Source organism: Bufo gargarizans, chromosome 2, assembly GCF_014858855.1.
Source record: "Bufo gargarizans isolate SCDJY-AF-19 chromosome 2, ASM1485885v1, whole genome shotgun sequence".
NCBI classification, from domain to species: domain Eukaryota; kingdom Metazoa; phylum Chordata; class Amphibia; order Anura; family Bufonidae; genus Bufo; species Bufo gargarizans.
In genome coordinates, this window is record NC_058081.1 from 700,689,129 (window position 1) to 700,708,263 (window position 19,135).

General features: G+C 50.1%; 3 protein-coding genes across 4 annotated transcripts in view; 2 read left to right on the forward strand and 1 right to left on the reverse strand.

Annotated features, from left to right (window-relative positions):
• Positions 1–1,269: 1,269 nt before the first annotated feature.
• On the reverse strand, positions 1,270–18,436 carry LOC122929026 (small vasohibin binding protein). Its single transcript, XM_044282439.1, has 2 exons — positions 18,260–18,436; positions 1,270–1,716 (listed from the first exon to the last, which is right to left on the reverse strand). The coding sequence occupies exons 1-2, from the start codon at positions 18,371–18,373 to the stop codon at positions 1,630–1,632; spliced, it is 201 nt and encodes a 66-aa protein (XP_044138374.1). The 5' UTR covers positions 18,374–18,436; the 3' UTR covers positions 1,270–1,629.
• Positions 1,725–19,135, forward strand: part of LOC122929023 (tyrosine-protein kinase STYK1-like) — a 75,207-nt gene continuing 57,796 nt past the window's right edge. For both annotated transcript variants that reach the window (XM_044282428.1, XM_044282430.1), the window contains exon 1: positions 1,725–2,083. The gene's annotated coding sequence lies outside the window, so the exon portion shown is untranslated. The remainder of the gene's footprint in view (positions 2,084–19,135) is intronic.
• Positions 8,073–9,311, forward strand: LOC122929024 (calpain small subunit 1-like). The gene has a single exon (XM_044282433.1). It carries the CDS (start codon positions 8,172–8,174, stop codon positions 9,195–9,197), a length of 1,026 nt encoding a protein of 341 aa, XP_044138368.1. The 5' UTR covers positions 8,073–8,171; the 3' UTR covers positions 9,198–9,311.

The following is a 19,135-nucleotide window of genomic DNA, read 5'->3' on the forward strand; positions in this document are numbered from 1 at the left end:
AATTATAAATGTGCGTATATATTTTATTTTTTTTACACTTTTTTGACTCAGACCCACTTTATTCTTGAAGATCCAGTGGGTCTGATGGCACTATACAATACACTGTATAGTGTACTGCAGTGTATTTTCATTAACAGTAAGCCTGATCAGGCTCTGGCAGGACCCTGTCAGGCTTACATACCATGGCAAGCTTGTATGCCTGTGTAAGGCCTCCAGTTGCCATGGTAACCATCGGGACGCTGCCACAGCAGAGCAGCGGCCCGTTGGAACAGCCGCTGAGGTTGGGGGTTGCAGGCGGCACAGAGGTGCTGAGGTCAGGTCGAGCGGCTGCAGGCAGCCCAGAGGGGCTTAGATTGGGGTGTTGCAGGAGAGATCAAGGTGCAGTAGACACCTTGATCTCATGACATACTGTGTACGTCAAGATGCGGTAACTAACACCACATCATGAAGAACACAGTACGTCATTGGTCATTAAGGGGTTAAAAGGGTTATTTCCGTCTTGGACATCGGGAGTATATCGTTAGGATATGCCCTCAATGTCTCATAGGTGTGGATCCCACTTCTGGGACATGCACCGATACTTAGAATGAAGCCTGCAAAGTGCTGGAGGGTGCATCGCGCATGCGTGGCCTCCCTCCATTTACTTCTATGTGAGCGCAGAAAATAGCCGAGTATTACCATTGAAATTCACTTCTATGGAACTTACGGAAATATGAATGGAGGACGGCAACGCATGCGCAGTGAGCCCTCCGTCACTTTGTGGGCTCCATTCTAAGGATAGGTGTGGGTCCCACCTCTGGGATCTCTGGGTCCCACCTCTGTCTATTAGACATTGGGGGCATAGCGATATGCCCCCAATGTCCAAGATGAGAATAACCCTTTAAGGCATGGTCACGTGGCGCTTGTGACACAGTCGTACTGAATTCGAGTATCGTAGGCCCCGCAGCAGGCTCTAATTAAACTGAAGACCACGCTATTTGATCAGTCGGCACTGTTTAATGGCGCTGCCATTAATAATACAGACCCACTGAACAGTGCGGTGATTAGTTTAATTAGAGCCCATACGACCGCATTTAAAGCGCCACATGACCGCACGGCGTGGTCGTACCCTTACGGGAGAGAGAGATGTGTGCTTTACTTGAGGATTTCATAGAGAGGAAACAAAGTAACAAACCCTCAGCTGTGGGAGTTGGACTGCACAGAAACAAGAATATTACAATTTACAGACAGCAAGCAGAGGTATTGAAAAGTAAGGAATTAAAACACAAGTCTGTTGGAAAGTTGCAGAAGTTTTTATTCTAGGCTGCTGAAACTCCACGTTCAGGCAAGTACACCGGCCACACAGGTATATGATGTAGGCCGCACCTTACAGAATGGCGCATATAGTAATAAACTTTCCGGTCAGCCATCTTTTACCAGCAACTCTCGGTATCTGGACAGTCAAACACACCTCCCCTGATACATCTCCAGCATTGTGCGGCCTATGGATCCAGCATGTGGTACAAAGCAAAATGAAGTGGTCTGTAACTGGCGGAGAACCTACAATAGACACGTGACCATCAGGGCTTGGTCATCTTTGGTGTTGCTGGGGCGGAGGGGCTTATCAAATGGCGTGTCGCGTCTTCCCGGTCACTTGCTGGACGTCTGCATTTGCTTACAGAAAGCTTCAAACTGCTGCTGCTCAAGCTCAGTCATCACCTTGTTGAGGGCGTAAATCTGGAAGAAAGACAAATGGATGATGAGAAAGTAGTCACAAGAGCTCTCATGCTCCATCTGTACATTGCACGGCCAGCCCATTGACTGAGAGGTGACTGTGGGGGTCTCAGTAATCGGCTTCTCATTGGGTGACCCCTCTAAACAAGATTGGGGGCTCCACTCCAGACAACCCCTGATGTGAAGTTTTGTTTTTAAACAAAATCCTGGAGGAGGGGACGGGATGATACAACCAGAGGCTGCGGCACAAAGTCTAGAAGTCGTTTCCTCAGCCGCATCCTGCAGAGCTTGGTGGCCCAGAGCCAGGAGCTCAGAGATGCAGCTGCGCAGGAACCTCACCCATCACAGGCTGTGCACCACAAACACACAGGTAGAGTGTCAGGAAAACAATGGCGGATGGGAGTGGTAGTGAGAGCATGGGGGGTGACAAGCAGTAGAACAGGACAGATGAGCGCAAAGCCATGGGAAGCGCCTGCACAAGGAGAATTGTGTGCCCTATGGCCAAAATACCAGAGGAGATTTTCCACACCCAGAGCCTGTGAGCAGGGCGTTCCTGTGGGTACAGTCAGCAGCTCAGTATGTGGTTGGGGGGGGACTCGCCGCATCTCAGCCCCACTGAGCCGCCTGTAGTCCCCCCAGCTCAGCCCTTCTAGGCCACCTATAGACCCCCAGCCCCTCTGGGCCTACTGCAACCCCCCAATCTAAGCCCCTCTGGGCTGCCTGCAGCCGCTCGACCTGACCTCAGCACCTCTGTGCTGCCTGCAACCCCCAACCTCAGCCCCCCGTGCCACCTGCAGACCCCAGACCTCAGCCCCTCTGTGCCGCTTGCAGCCCCCAGACCTGACCTCAGCCCCTCTGTTCCGCCTGCAGCCTCCCGACCTTAGCCCCTCTAGGATGCCTGCAGCCCCTTGATCTGAGCCCCAATGTGCCTCCTGAGCGCATTCCCCATGACCTCAGCTCTACTGGGCCTCCTATAGCCCCCCAAACCCCTCTGGGCCTACTACAGCCTCCAAACTCCAGCCCTTTTGTGTCGCCTGCAGCTTCACATGTCTCCCCCACTCTGGGGATCTCATGACGTGCCGTGGCCGGGTGTGTGATGTCCCGAGTCAGATTTCCCGATATAGCACTAGTAACTCATGACAGATGGTGGACATGTGAGGAAACCTCCCCCTTGCCGCGCAATAAACACTAATCAGCCATAACATTACAACCTAGTATTGCATTAGCTGTGCCGCCGTAACAACTCTGACCCATCAGGGCATGGACCCCACAAGACCCCTGAAGGTCTGAAGGTGTCCTGTGATACCAGGCACCACAACATAAGCAGCAGATCCTTGAAAGGGATTGTCGAGGAATCGGATTACAAAAACATGGCTGCTTTCTTCCAAAAACACCACCACGCCTGTCCACAGGTTGTGCGCGGTATTACAGCTCATACCATTCATTCTAGTTAAGCTGAGCTGCAATTCTAGACATGACAGATGTGGTGATGTTTCTGGAACAAAGCAGCCATTTTTCTCTAATCCTGGACAATCCCTTAAAGCCCTATAAATCGTGAGGTGTGGCCTGCATGGATCAGACATCTCCTTGCACTTGACCATTTTCCTGCTTCCAACGCATCAACTTCAAGAACTGACTGATCACTTGCTGCCTAATGTATCCCACCCCCTGACAGGGGCCATTGTCACCAAATAATCAATGGGAAGGGGGGAAGTGTCATTTATTATAGTGGATTGCGCCTGTTTTGGTCTAATTTTACTTTGTTTGGACAGACTAATCAAAACTGGTGTAAAGTAGAACTGGCTTAGTTGCCCATAGCAACCAATCAGATTCCACCTTTCATTTTCCAAAGGAGCTCTGAAAAATGAAAAGTGGAATCTGATTGGTTGCCATGGGCAACTAAGCCAGTTCTACTTTACACCAGTTTTGATAAATCTCTTACAATGGGGCACATTTACCAGAGTGTCTGCGCCTGTTTCCGACTGTCTTATTTTTTAAGTCTCATTTACTAACTGCACTTGTTTTGGAGGCAGTGTCGCCTGTTTTGTGTTTTAAGACTAATTCAGAAGTTTTTAAACTTTGTGCCTATTTTCCGTCCTATTTATGTAGGTGCGCCCTATTTTGCAACTGATTTAGTCGTAAAAACAGTCTGATTTCTACTTTACTCCAGGCCAGGCGTGGTTTTCTGCCTCTGTTATGAGGGGTGAGTTGCGCCACATTTTGCCTACTTTCATGGGGACGTGCGCCTAATTTCAGCTCACTTGTGCCGCATTTTCATGCACATACTAATTAGACCAGTCTTAGGGTACTTTCACACTTGCGGCAGGACGGATCCGACAGGCTGTTCACCATGTCGGATCCGTCCTGCGGCTATTTCGCCGTGCTGCCGGACCGCCGCTCCGTTCCCATTGACTATAATGGGGACGGGGGCGGAGCTCCGGCTCGGCAGGGCGAAAGCTGCCGGACTAAAAAGCCTGACATGCAGTAATTTTAGTCCGGCGGCCTTTCGTCGTGCACTGCCGTGCTGCGCCGGAGCTCCGCCCCCGTCCCCATTATAGGCAATGGGGACGGAGCGGCGGTCCGGCGAAAAAGATTTAAAGGCTGTGTACACCTTCAGAGGCAATTTTTGTTTATGATTGCATTTTACTCATTTTTGGCTAAAAATCATATTTTCTATTGGCCTTTATTAAAAATATTAAGCCGTTCTGTCACAAAGGGTTAACTGTTTTTCTAACTGTGTTACTGATACTTTCACTTTGTTCTGGTCATCTAATAAACCTTATCTCTAAACTACTAAGAGGTCATAAACACAAACCACATTCTTATCAATAAGATAAGAACTGCACTATAATGAGCGTTTAGGAGGTCAGAGAGCAGAGATAAGGAGTCCCTCTGCTCCTTGTCTGACTGAAAATCCAAAGGGTGCTACTAGAGCATCTCAGCTCTGTACAGAAAAAAGGTCTCCATATTTTTAACTGAAAAAATGATTTTTAGCTCAAAATAAGTACAATGCAATAATGAAAAAAGATGTACATAGCCTTTAAAGGGGTTTTCCGAGATTTTTTTTTACTGATGAACTATCCTCTGGATAGGTAATTGCAACACGCCAGACCTGCAGGGTATGACGAAGTGAGGTCACGGTTATGGGCAATCGAGGGTACTCACTATTTTTGAAGAACCCTGGGCAGGCGCGTGGCAGTGAAGGAGAGGTAGACACGGTTCCTCTGGGGCACGCTCTGTAGATAGGGACCAGGCCTGATGGTAGTTGAGGTGCCCTGGATGTTACAGGTATTTTGTGTGCCTGGGGCAAGGTCCCTGTGGTATTCGTGACGCCAGTGCCTTTGGGCGGTGGCACGCCGGTTGGTGGTTGGAATGATGAAGGTACACAAGTATATAGTGAACCAAATGTAACTTTACTGAACAATCCAACTTTGTACAGCAGGTAGGAGTACAGTCTTTATATTACAGTTCCACAAGGGGGCTCATTCACAAAATGGCAGGCAATAGTCATGCAAGATACGCAGAGGGTAACTTCACAAGCACTCAGCAGCAGGTTGTACCTTTTCCTCAGAATCAATGTACAGTGTCCTTTCTAGAACTCCTGCTCTGGCTTTTATCTCCCAAGGCCCGGATGCCTAAAGGGTGGCTTAAATCCTTGGTTACTTTCTTCCTCAGGTATTAGATTCTTGCTACACTTTTCTAGTGTGATCTGCCCATCAGGGTCACTTAGCTTACCCTGGATCGCCCTCTCCTATAAGGTGGATAACTGCGGGTTTCTCCCAGGAGGTTGGATCCTGCAACTGGGGTATCTCTTCAGAGCTAACTTAGGCTCTCTTGTTCTCAGGCAGGCTGGAGGTTCTCAACAGCCTCCTGGACATCACTAGCAGCCAGGGCTATCCAGCTGCATGTCAGGAGCAGGCTTCTTAACCTGTGTCTTCTCAGACTCCTGACTCTGCACTCCCTCTCCCTGTCTGGGCCTGGACATTTATACTAGGGGCTCCCTATCTCCCTCTAGTGTCTGGGATGTCTAACTACACCCAACTAGGCCTGCTGCTGCATCAGACAGGGGTACATTGCATGTAAAAACACATTAGAGCATACATAAAAGGCACAATTACATATAACACTTCTGTCCCTTGTGAGTAGGAGTAACGCGCACACCAATTGACCCTTGTGTAGTGCCCACCCCTACCCAGTGGGACACTACATAATCAGTATCTGATTGTTGCAGGTCCGACACCTGGGACCCCCGCCAATCAGGTGTTTGTGAAGGCAGCGCCGTGGCCTTCTCTCTGCTTTTCCTAGGCCAGTGACGTTATGTTCATCGGTCATGTGTCCTAGGAGCAGCTCAACCCCAAGTGAATGGAGCTGAGCACGATACCAAGCACAGCCACTATACAATGTACGGTGCTGCGTTTGGTGAGCAGGGAGAATGCTGCAACGCTCACAGGAACGCTGCTGCCTTTTCAAAACAGTTGATCGGCGGGGGTCCCAGGTGTCGGACCCCAACCGATCAGATACTGATGACCTATCCTGAGGATAGGTCAAATCTTGGAAACCCCTTTTAACCAAAAAACGGATTTATGAAAGGAAAATTAAAGATGGACTTTGCCAATACGCCAATTTTTTTTACTCCCAAAAAAAAAAGACAAGCTTGATAAATGACCCCCATTGTTTTAACCACATTTACTAATCATGCTGCGCCTGTTTTGGAGTCCTTTTAGACTCATTCGATGGTTTCACAGTGGGGGTGAATTTTGTGACCCCCAATGTTCTTTACTTCACCTGTCACTGTTAGGTCTCCCGCACAAGACCGTATCCGTGTTTGGGTCTGCAAATAGTGGATCCGCAAAATACAGATGTGGTCCGTGTGCATCCTACAATTTTCGCAGGACCCACTGTAAAAAAAAAAAAAGAAGCCTATTCTTGTCTGAATGAATGGGTGCGTGTACGATCTGCAAAAATGTGGATCAAACACGGACCAAAAATACGGTTGTGTGCATGAGGACTCCCATTCCATCCCGACGTGATGTGTGAAGTGCATGCATGGCATCCGGACAGAATCCTGACCCATTCTTTTCTAGGGCCCTGTTTCACACGGTCAGTATTTGTAAGACAAAACCAGGAGTGGGTCCAAAACACAGAAGAGGCACGAATATTTCTATTAGGGCTCATGCACATGGCGTTGCCCAGCCATGCCCGTATTGCGGCCTGCAAACAGCAGCTCTACGATATACGGGCACTAGCCGCGTGCACCCCATATCAGGGATGCAGGCCCATTCACTCGAATGAGTCCGCAATCCAGGAGATCTGGTGCGGAACAGAGGCACAGATCAGAAGCCTACGGAAGCACTATGGAGTGCTTCTGTGGATTTTCTGTCCGTGCCTCCGCGCCGCAAAAAAAGTAGTGCATGCACTACTTTTTTGCAGTGTGGCCTGTCAGATCGCAGACCCCATTCAAGTGAATGGGTCCCCATCCGTAGATGGCGGCCACGCGGTTGATGCCTGTGCATTGCAGAGCACACGGTCGTGTGCATGAGCCCTTATACCTTTCCTCTGTAGGTTCTACTGCTGGTTTTGACTTACAAATACTGATGCAAAATACTGACCGAATACTGACCGTGTGAAACAGGCCTCTGGGTCTGTGCACATGAGTGCAGTTTTTCACGCATCATCTCTGCGTTCAGGAAAAATGGCAGCACGTTCTATATGGTGCGTTTTTTCTCTCACAAGCTCTGGCTCCATAATAGCGAATGGGGCTTGTGTGAAAAACGGAAGGCATCCGGATACAATGCGCTTTTCACTGAGGGTTGCTAGAGCTCCTTGTGTGAACTTGCCCGTACCTCCGCCCTGACCGCTCAGAGCCCCTGGCATTATGTTAGGAGTTGTCGATTGTTATTCTTCACGCACATGAAAAACGCATGCAATTCAGATACGATCGCTGAACGCAGTTTTTTCCTGAACAGATCCTGGCATGCGACCGTAGTTTTGGTCTGCCTCCGATCCGTATTTTTTGCGGACTGGATGAGGATCCATTCATTTCACAGGGGCAGCGGAAGATTCGGACAGCACCACTACACCCACCGTTATCCACAAATCAACCCAGCTCGTCTTCCTCAGTGTATACTTCCCCCATGATGGAGTAATCCTGTCCCAGGTGGAACTGCTGATGGATGCAGACAGAGCTGCTGGCAGTTAGTGCAGATCTGCAGGGTCTCCCTCCCTCTGCCCTTCTCTTGGGGGCAGGGTGACTCACCATGCAGATTTGGAAGGAATGTTTTTGGAAGAGGTGCCGCCATTGGCCGCTCAGGGTCTGGGTGGAGCCATTTTTGACTCAACATTTCTGTTTTCTTCTTCAGTGTGACTGAACAGGACGGGGCTCGCTCTGCAGGAGATTCCACAGTCTGCTCCTCCTGTGCAGCTTCTCTCTGCCTGATCCTTCTGCAACCTCAGGCAAAATGTTCATGGTCAATAATTTCCTGAAACAGGCGACCGGAGGAAACTCAGGATCCGGCCAAGGAGGAGGTGGCGGAGGAATCGGTAATGTCCTGAAGGGAGCAATCAGCAGCGTTGCAGGGTCCGGCCAGGGTGGAGGTGGAGGTGGAGGAGTCGGCAACCTAGTGCAAGGGGCTCTGAGCGGCCTTTCTGGATCCGGCCAAGGTGGAGGAATGGGAAACCTTGTCCAAGGAGCTCTGAGCGGTCTGGCCGGATCTGGCCAGGGTGGAGGTGCAGGCAAGTTCCTACAAGGAGCTCTGAGCAGCTTAGGCGGCGGCGGAGGAGGTGGTGGACAAGCCGGTGGAGGAGCAGGAAAACTTTTTGCGGGAGGACCTGCCGGCGCCGGTGGTGGAAAAGGAATACTGGGAAGTATCCTGGGGCTCATCGGAGATGCCATAGCCAACTACAAGCCGGAACCTCCTCCAGAGCCCTGCGCCAACTCCTACCAGCAAGAGGCCTACGAGAACGATGAGCAGCGGCAGTTCCGACGCCTCTTCAAGCAGCTGGCGGGAGAGGACATGGAGGTCTCACCGGTGGAGCTCCAGAACGTCCTGAACAAGGTGGTGGCCAAGCACCAGGATCTAAAGACTGACGGTTTCAGCATCGACACGTGCCGCAGTATGGTGGCCGTCATGGACAGCGACGGGACGGGAAAGCTGGGCTTCGAGGAGTTCAAGTACCTGTGGAATAACATCAAGAAGTGGCAATGCATCTACAAGAAGTTTGACACGGAGGGTACGGGCTACATCCCGGCCGCCTCCATGCCCGCGGCTGTCCAGGCTGCTGGCTTCCAGCTCAACGAGCAGCTGCACGAGTTGCTGATCCGCCGCTACGCCGACAACAAGGGCAACGTGAACTTTGACAGTTTCATCAGCAGCATGGTCCGGATGGACTGCATGTTCCGAGCCTTCAAGGCCCTGGACCGAGAAGGGAACGGTGAGATCCAGTGCAGACTCCCGGATTGGCTGAAGCTGACCATCTACTCCTAGTGCGTGGACTTGCCCCCGGCCGGCGTTACAATGTCGCTGGTGAGGTGACATCCTGTTACCCTTTCTTCTATAAGACCCCAAATACTAGCAATAAATGTACCATGTGAGGAACGAGCCCGGACATTGATGTCTATAATGATATTGTTACGGCTGGAGGGGGGGGGGGGGGGGGGTTATGGATGTTATATAAGGAGCATTAACCCTTGCACAGCTGGGGCACATCTGCAGGGATTTACCCCCCCTGGCAAAGCAATGCAAGAGTTAATATGTGCGCCACAGTCCTTTCCTTTAGACAACACCTAAAACCAGGGAGATGGTCTGTGGAGGAGGGAGGGGGGAAATCTCTTAAAGGGGAAGCACGGCCATATGAAAGAATGACATGGGCGTGGGCAGAGATGTCCCAGATGACGGGCGTGGCACTGATTTTGATTCTTTTGGGGCCGCCTGTCATGTTTGTGTTGGTAACGAGACTGTCGGGCGTCACTGCTCACCATTTCTGACATTAGGGAGGCATGAGTCACTTTTATTTTTTAGTTGCATAGGGTCCAAAAAAATCTCCAGGGGTTGTGTGACCCCCAGTAATGCAAAGAAACATGTTACCGCTTCTCATACCAGCCTGTGTGCACCAGGAGGTGAGAGAATGTGTGGGGGAGGGGCAGCACATACCAGGATGACCCTCTCCATAGTGTGACTCTTAAAGGGCCAGTCCCCTATTGATGGTGGAGCTTGGGGGGGGTCTGTCGGTGGTCTGGTCCAGTATATGAAGTGTAATCCTTGTATACTGAGCGGTTCTTCTGTCATATAATGTATTATAAGGCTGCAGACTGGTCATTATACACTGATTGGGGTGCATGCAGGGGGGCCGCAGAGTAATACAGCGCCAGATTTTTGGTGCGGATTTCAGCCTTACCAATGAAAGGGTGAGATCTGCAGCAAAACCGCATCATATCCGCACCAAAAACTGCAAGAAACACGTGTGCTTTTTGGTGCAGTTTGGGTGTGGAAACAGAAATCCACATGGAAGTTTGTGCAGATGTTCTGTATGTTTACCCCCCACCCGGGTGCAGGTGGCCTTATAGTTCTATATGTAGCCTAGGATCACCTACAAAGACATGCATACGTACCTGATATACAAAACCTGAGTATTATAAATAATCTCACCATACTACTGTGCACAGAGACAGTGCTGCCATACAGTACATGGACACAGTGCTGCCATACTGTGCACAGAGACAGTGCTGCTCTACAGTACATACATAGTGCTGCCATACTGTGCACAGAGACAGTGCTGCTCTACAGTACATACATAGTGCTGCCCTACTGTGCACAGAGACAGTGCTGCTCTACAGTACATGGACACAGTGCTGCCATACTGTGCACAGAGACAATGCTGCTCTACAGTACATACATAGTGCTGCCCTACTGTGCACAGAGACAGTGCTGCTCTACAGTACAGACATAGTGCTGCCATACTGTGCACAGAGACAGTGCTGCCATACAGTACATGGACACAGTGCTGCCATACTGTGCACAGAGACAGTGCTGCTCTACAGTACATACATAGTGCTGCCATACTGTGCACAGAGACAGTGCTGCCATACTGTGCACAGAGACAATGCTGCTCTACAGTACATACATAGTGCTGCCATACTATGCACAGAGACAGTGCTGCTCTACAGTACATACATAGTGCTGCCATACTGTGCACAGAGACAGTGCTGCCGTACAGTACATGGACACAGTGCTGCCATACTGTGCACAGAGACAATGCTGCTCTACAGTACATACAAGTTCAAGATAATGCACCTGGGACGTAAAAACCCAAGAGCAGAATATAAAATCAGTGACACAGTCCTAACCTCAGTATCTGAGGAAAGGGATTTAGGGGTCATTATTTCAGAAGACTTAAAGGTAGGCAGACAATGTCACAGAGCAGCAGGAAATGCTAGCAGAATGCTCGGGTGTATAGGGAGAGGCATTACCAGTAGAAAGAGGGAGGTGCTCATGCCGCTCTACAGAGCACTAGTGAGACCTCATTTGGAGTATTGTGCTCAGTACTGGAGACCATATCTCCAGAAGGATATTGATACTTTGGAGAGAGTTCAGAGAAGAGCTACTAAACTGGTACATGGATTGCAGGATAAAACTTACCAGGAAAGATTAAAGGACCTTAACATGTAGAGCTTGGAAGAAAGACGAGACAGAGGGGATATGATAGAAACTGCTAAATACATAAAGGAATCAACAAGGTAAAAGAGGAGAGAAGATTTAAAAGAAGAAAAAAATGCTACAAGAGGACATAGTTTTAAATTTTAGGGGCAAAGGTTTAAAAGTAATATCAGGAAGTATTACTTTACTGAGAGAGCAGTGGATGCATGGAATAGCCTTCCTGCAGAAGTGGTAGCTGCAAATACAGTGGAGGAGTTTAAGCATGCATGGGATAGGCATAAGGCTATCCTTCATATAAGATAGGGCCAGGGGCTATCCATAGTATTCAGTATATTGGGCAGACTAGATGGGCCAAATGGTTCTTATCTGCCGACACATTCTATGTTTCTATGTTACCATACTGTGCACAGAGACAGTGCTGCTATACAGTACATGGACACAGTGCTGCCATACTGTGCACAGAGACAGTGCTGCTCTACAGTACATACATAGTGCTACCATACTGTGCACAGAGACAGTGCTGCCATACAGTACATGGACACAGTGCTGCCATACTGTGCACAGAGACAGTGCTGCTCTACTGTACATACATAGTGCTGCCATACTGTGCACAGAGACAGTGCTGCTCTACAGTACATACATAGTGCTGCCATACTGTGCACAGAGACAGTGCTGCTCTACTGTACATACATAGTGCTGCCATACTGTGCACAGAGACAGTGCTGCTCTACTGTACATACATAGTGCTGCCATACTGTGCACAGAGACAGTGCTGCCATACAGTACATGGACACAGTGCTGCCATACTGTGCACAGAGACAGTGCTGCTCTACTGTACATACATAGTGCTGCCATACTGTGCACAGAGACAGTGCTGCTCTACAGTACATACATAGTGCTACCATACTGTGCACAGAGACAGTGCTGCCATACAGTACATGGACACAGTGCTGCCATACTGTGCACAGAGACAATGCTGCTCTACAGTACATACATAGTGCTGCCATACTGTGCACAGAGACAGTGCTGCTATACAGTACATGGGCACAGTGCTGCCATACTGTGAACAGAGACAGTTCTGCTCTACAGTACATACATAGTGCTGCCATACTGTGCACAGAGACAGTGCTGCCATACAGTACATGGGCACAGTGCTGCCATACTGTGCACAGAGACAGTGCTGCTCTACTGTACATACATAGTGCTGCCCTACTGTGCACAGAGACAATGCTGCTCTACAGTACATACATAGTGCTGCCATACTGTGCACAGAGACAGTGCTGCTATACAGTACATGGACACAGTGCTGCCATACAGTGCACAGAGACAGTGCTGCTCTACAGTACGTACATAGTGCTGCCCTACTGTGCAGAGAGAAAATGCTGCTATACAGTACATGGACACAGTGCTGCCATTCTGTGCACAGGGATAATGCTACTATGCAGTACATAGACATAGTGCAGCATTGTCCGTGCACAGTAAGGCAGCATTGTTCTTTGTGTACAGTTTGGCAGAATTGTGTCTGTACTGTATAGCAGTATTGTGCACAGTATGGCAGGACTGTTCTCTGTGCACAGTAGAGCATTACTGTCTCTGTGCACAATATGGCAGCATCATATCTATGTGCTGTATAGCTGCATTGTCTATGTGTATATTATGGCAGCATCCTACTTGTATACTGTATAACTGCATTGTCTCTCTGCACAGTATGGCAGCAATATGTCTATTTACTGTATAGCAGCATTGTCTCCGTGTACAGTATGGCAGCTATACAATACACAGGCAGAATATTGCCACACTGTGCACATAGACAATGCTGCTATACTGTGCACAGAACCAGTGCTGCTACAGTACATATATACAATGCTGTCATACAGTACATAGACACAGTGCTGCCATACTCTGCACAGAGACCATGCTTCTATACAGTATATAGACCTAGCGCTACCATACTGTGCATAGAGACAATGCTGCTATACAGTACATATATAATTCTGCCATACTGTACAAAGACAATGTTGCTGCTATACAGTACATAGACACAATGCTACCATACTGTGTAAAGAGACAGTGCTGTTATATAGTAAATAGACATAGTGCTGCCATACTGTGCACAGAGACAATGCTGATATACAGTAAATACACACTGCTTCCATACTGGGCACAGACAATGCTGCTATACAGAACATAGACACAATGCTGCCATATTTACAAAGAGAGCCGTACTGTGCACATAGAACAATGCTGCCATACTGTACACGGAAGACAATGTTCCCATACTGTGCACAGAGGATAATACTGCTATACTGCGCACAGAGACAATGCTGCCAAACTGCACACAGAGACAATGCTGCCATACTGTACACGGAAGACAATGTTCCCATACTGTGTGCAGAGGATAATACTGCTATACTGCACACAGAGACAATGCTGCCACACTGCACACAGAGACAATGCTGCCACACTGCACACAGAGACAATGCTGCCACACTGCACACAGAGACAATGCTGCCACACTGCACACAGAGACAATGCTGTCACACTGCGCAAAGAGGACAATGCTGCCACACTGCGCACAGAGGACAATGCTGCCACACTGCGCACAGAGGACAATGCTGCCATACTGTACACAGAGACAATGCTGCCATACTGTACACAGAGACAATGCTGCCACACTGCACACAGAGACAATGCTGCCACACTGCGCACAGAGGACAATGCTGCCACACTGCGCACAGAGGACAATGCTGCCACACTGCGCACAGAGGACAATGCTGCCACACTGCGCACAGAGGACAATGCTGCCACACTGCGCACAGAGGACAATGCTGCCACACTGTGCACAGAGACAATGCTGCCACACTGCGCACAGAGGACAATGCTGCCACACTGCGCACAGAGGACAATGCTGCCACACTGCGCACAGAGGACAATGCTGCCACACTGCGCACAGAGACAATGCTGCCAAACTGCAAACAGAGACAATGCTGCCACACTGCACACAGAGACAATGCTGCCACACTGCGCACAGAGGACAATGCTGCCACACTGCGCACAGAGACAATGCTGCCATACTGTACACAGAGACAATGCTGTCACACTGTGTAAAGAGGACAATGCTGGTATAGCGTACACAAAACAATGCTGCCAAACTGCGCACAGAGACCATGCTGCCAAACTGCACACAGACACAATGCTGCCAAACTGCGCACAGAGACCATGCTGCCAAACTGCACACAGACACAATGCTGCCAAACTGCGCACAGAGACAATGCTGCCATACTGTACACAGACTATCAATGAGAAAATAATGACTCTTCTTAGGGAATCTGTCAGCACATTTACCCCATTTTTACAGTTCCCATAGCGCTGTAGCCGCAACACAGATGATTAACACGGTACCTTTATATGCTTTTGTGGACTTGTAAAACTGCCAAAAACGAACTTTGATGCATATGTAAATGAGGGCTCGCAAGTGCCCAGGGCGGCGTCCACCGCGTTGGTGCCCAGGCAGCTCTGCCTCTTCGGCTCTTATCCCCTCCCAGCCTCTTTCCTGCCCGCCCATCTGTTTTCTCTCCCCCTCAGCGAGATCCTGCGCGTTGACTTCCTTGGCCGGGGCATGCGCACTGCGATGCCCATTGCTGGCACGGCATCGCAGTAGCTTATGCGCGTGCGCCGGCTAACGGATCAAACAGATATATTTACCTCTCTTGGCTCTCTGTGTTTGCAGTGACAGCTGCTTGCTCGGCTTTCCTCCTCTTCTCCTGCGCCGTTTGACCGCCTCCTTTCTGCAGTTTTCGCGCTGTTAGCCGGCGCATGCATATAAGCTACTGCGATGCCGTGCCAGCAATGGGCATCACAGTGCGCATGCCCCGGCCAAGGAAGTCAGCGCGCAGGCGCGGGATCTCGCTGAGGGGAGAGAAAACAGATGGGCGGGCAGAGGAAGAGGCTGGGAGGGGATAAGAGCCGAAGAGGCAGAGCTGCCTGGGCACCAACGCGGTGGACGCCGCCCTGGGCACTTGCGAGCCCTCATTTACATATGCATCGAAGTTCGTTTTTGGCAGTTTTACAAGTCCACAAAAGCATATAAAGGTACCGTTTTAATCATCTGTGTTGCGGCTACAGCGCTATGGGAACTGTAAAAAAGGGGTAAATGTGCTGACAGACTCCCTTTAACTTTTACTTCATTGATAATAAAATAATACCCCACAATGTATACAATAATTAATAACGTATTGTGCCACATAAGAAAAACAGAGCCTTACTTTGGACGTAGTCAAGGATAGTAACATCACACTGTACACAGAGACAGTGCTGCCATACTGTACACAGAGACAGTGCTGCCATACTGTACACAGAGACAGTGCTGCCATACTGTACACAGAGACAGTGCTGCCATACTGCACACAGAGACAGTGCTGCCATACTGCACACAGAGACAGTGCTGCCATACTGCACACAGAGACAGTGCTGCCATACTGTACACAGAGACAGTGCTGCCACACTGTACACAGAGACAGTGCTGCCATACTGCACACAGAGACAGTGCTGCCATACTGCACACAGAGACAGTGCTGCCATACTGCACACAGAGACAGTGCTGCCATACTGCACACAGAGACAGTGCTGCCATACTGCACACAGAGACAGTGCTGCCATACTGCACACAGAGACAGTGCTGCCATACTGCACACAGAGACAGTGCTGCCATACTGTACACAGAGACAGTGCTGCCACACTGTACACAGAGAACAATGGTGCCACACTGTACACAGAGACAGTGCTGCCATACTGTACACAGAGACAGTGCTGCCATACTGTACACAGAGACAGTGCTGCCACACTGTACACAGAGACAGTGCTGCCATACTGTACACAGAGACAGTGCTGCCATACTGTACAGAGACAATGGTGCCACACTGTACAGAGACAGTGCTGCCATACTGTGCACAGAGACAGTGCTGCCATACTGTACACAGAGACAGTGCTGCCATACTGTACACAGAGACAGTGCTGCCATACTGTACACAAAGGACAATGTTCCCATGCTCCACACAGAGAACAATGCCTCCATACTGTACACTGAGACAATACTGCCACTATATACATTGCACACATTGTAATCAGCCATAGAGCACACAATAGTGCCAGCGCAGTGCTCCAGTGCAGACAGATCCCTAGTGGGATGTAATATTCAGCAGGGATCGTATAATGAGATATCAGTCCAGGGGCGGAGCTACAATTATCTGCCACAGAAAGAATTCCCTGCACAATCTAGTAAAATTCTACCTGCAGCTGCCACTGGAGGGCGCCTCCTGCACACAGTCACTGCTCTATAAATCTGTGAGGAGCTTCCCCTAGTGGTAGCTGTATGAACGTGCCTGTGAGGAGCTCCCCCTAGTGGTAGCTGTATGAATCTGTCTGTGAGGAGCTCTCCCTAGTGGTAGCTGTATGAATCTGTCTGTGAGGAGCTCCCCCTAGTGGTAGCTGTATGAACGTGCCTGTGAGGAGCTCCCCCTAGTGGTAGCTGTATGAATCTGTCTGTGAGGAGCTCCCCCTAGTGGTAGCTGTATGAATCTGTCTGTGAGGAGCTCCCCCTAGTGGTAGCTGTATGAACGTGCCTGTGAGGAGCTCTCCCTAATGGTAGCTGTATGAACGTGCCTGTGAGGAGCTCCCCCTAGTGGTAGCTGTATGAATCTGTCTGTGAGGCGCTCCCCCTAGTGGTAGCTGTATGAATCTGTCCGTGAGGAGCTCCCCCTAGTGGTAGCTGTATGAATCTGTCTGTGAGGAGCTCCCCCTAGTGGTAGCTGTATGAACGTGCCTGTGAGGAGCTCTCCCAAATGGTAGCTGTATGAACGTGCCTGTGAGGAGCTCCCCCTAGTGGTAGCTGTATGAATCTGTCTGTGAGGCGCTCCCCTTAGTGGTAGCTGTATGAATCTGTCCGTGAGGAGCTCCCCCTAGTGGTAGCTGTATGAATCTGTCTGTGAGAAGCTCTCCCTCGTGGTAGCTGTATGAATCTGTCTGTGAGGAGCTCCCCCTAGTGGTAGCTGTATGAACGTGCCTGTGAGGAGCTCCCCCTAGTGGTAGCTGTATGAATCTGTCTGTGAGGGGCTCCCCCTAGTGGTAGCTGTATGAATCAGTCTGTGAGGAGCCCCCCCTAGTGGTAGCTGTATGAATCTGTCTGTGAGAATCTCCCCCTAGTGGTAGCTGTATGAATCTGTCTGTGAGGAGCTCCCCCTAGTGGTAGCTGTATGAACGTGCCTGTGAGGAGCTCCCCCTAGTGGTAGCTGTATGAATCTGTCTGTGAGGAGCTCCCCCTAGTGGTAGCTGTATGAATATGTCTGTGAGGCGCTCCCCCTAGTGGCGAATGAATACATATATGTAAGGAGCTCCCCCTACAGGAGGCTGAATGCAGATTGGATAAACTTGCATAGGGCTCAGTTGTATTGCGCTATATAGATAACATGTGACTCCCCTCCGCCAGTCAGCAGCTCTGAGAGGATCACGTGATGCGATCTGGGACAGAGGCTCCAGGATGACGTCTGTCCGTTTGTGTGTACAGGGATGCGGCAGGAAGGGGCTCCTCCACATGACTGTCACAATAAGCTTGGCCGGATGAGGCCGGAACACAGGCAGGCTATATATGCTCCCATCAAGGACCCAGACATTGATAAGTAAAGTACCGCACACTGACCAATCACAAGAGGCCACACCCCCAGTCATGTGACTGCTGGAGATGAACGCAACGTCCCTGATAAATAACAATAAAGGGGAGGGGCCCAAAACGTGACCAAGGCTACCAGATCACGTGACGGGGTGCACTAAGATGGCGGCCGGGCTGTACGCGGGGAGGGGCGAGGCCCCTAGTGCCCGGGGCGGGGACGGGCCGGTACCTCTGCTCTCTGCCGCTGTTTCAGCTCCTGCTGCGCGCTCTTCTGCTTCGCCTTCTCCAGGCGGCTGACGGAATCCCTCGCCTTGGATTTATCTCTCCGGCCTGCAGGCTCCATGGCCGCCTCTCCCAGTCCTACACCTCAGCGACCGCTGACAGTCAGTGCGCCTGCGCGGAGGAGAGGGGGGGAGGAGGAGGGACTGGGCGAGAGTAGAGGCATCCTGTACCTCATACCTCTCCGTGATACTATAGTACTACCACCTTAGTCATCGGAGAGGCAGCCTGTACCTCATGCCTCCCTACAGTAACAGTAATAACACTATAGTAGTGTAACCACAGAGAGGCACCCTGTACCTCATACCTCCTACAGTAATACCACTATAGTACCGCCACCTCATCACAACAGAGAGGCACCCTGTACCTCATACCTCCTACAGTAATACCACTATAGTACTGCCACCTCATCACAACAGAGAGGCACCCTGTACCTCGTACCTCCCTACAGTAATACCACTATAGTACTGTTACCTCAGTCACCACAGAGAGGCACCCTGAACCTCATACCTCCCTACAGTAATACCACTATAGTACCACCACCTCATCACAACAGAGAGGCATCCTGTACCTCATACCTCTCCGTGATACTATAGTACTACCACCTTAGTCATCGGAGAGGCAGCCTGTACCTCATGCCTCCCTACAGTAACAGTAATAACACTATAGTAGTGTAACCACAGAGAGGCACCCTGTACCTCATACCTCCTACAGTAATACCACTATAGTACCGCCACCTCATCACAACAGAGAGGCACCCTGTACCTCATACCTCCCTACAGTAATACCACTATAGTACCACCACCTCATCACAACAGAGAGGCAC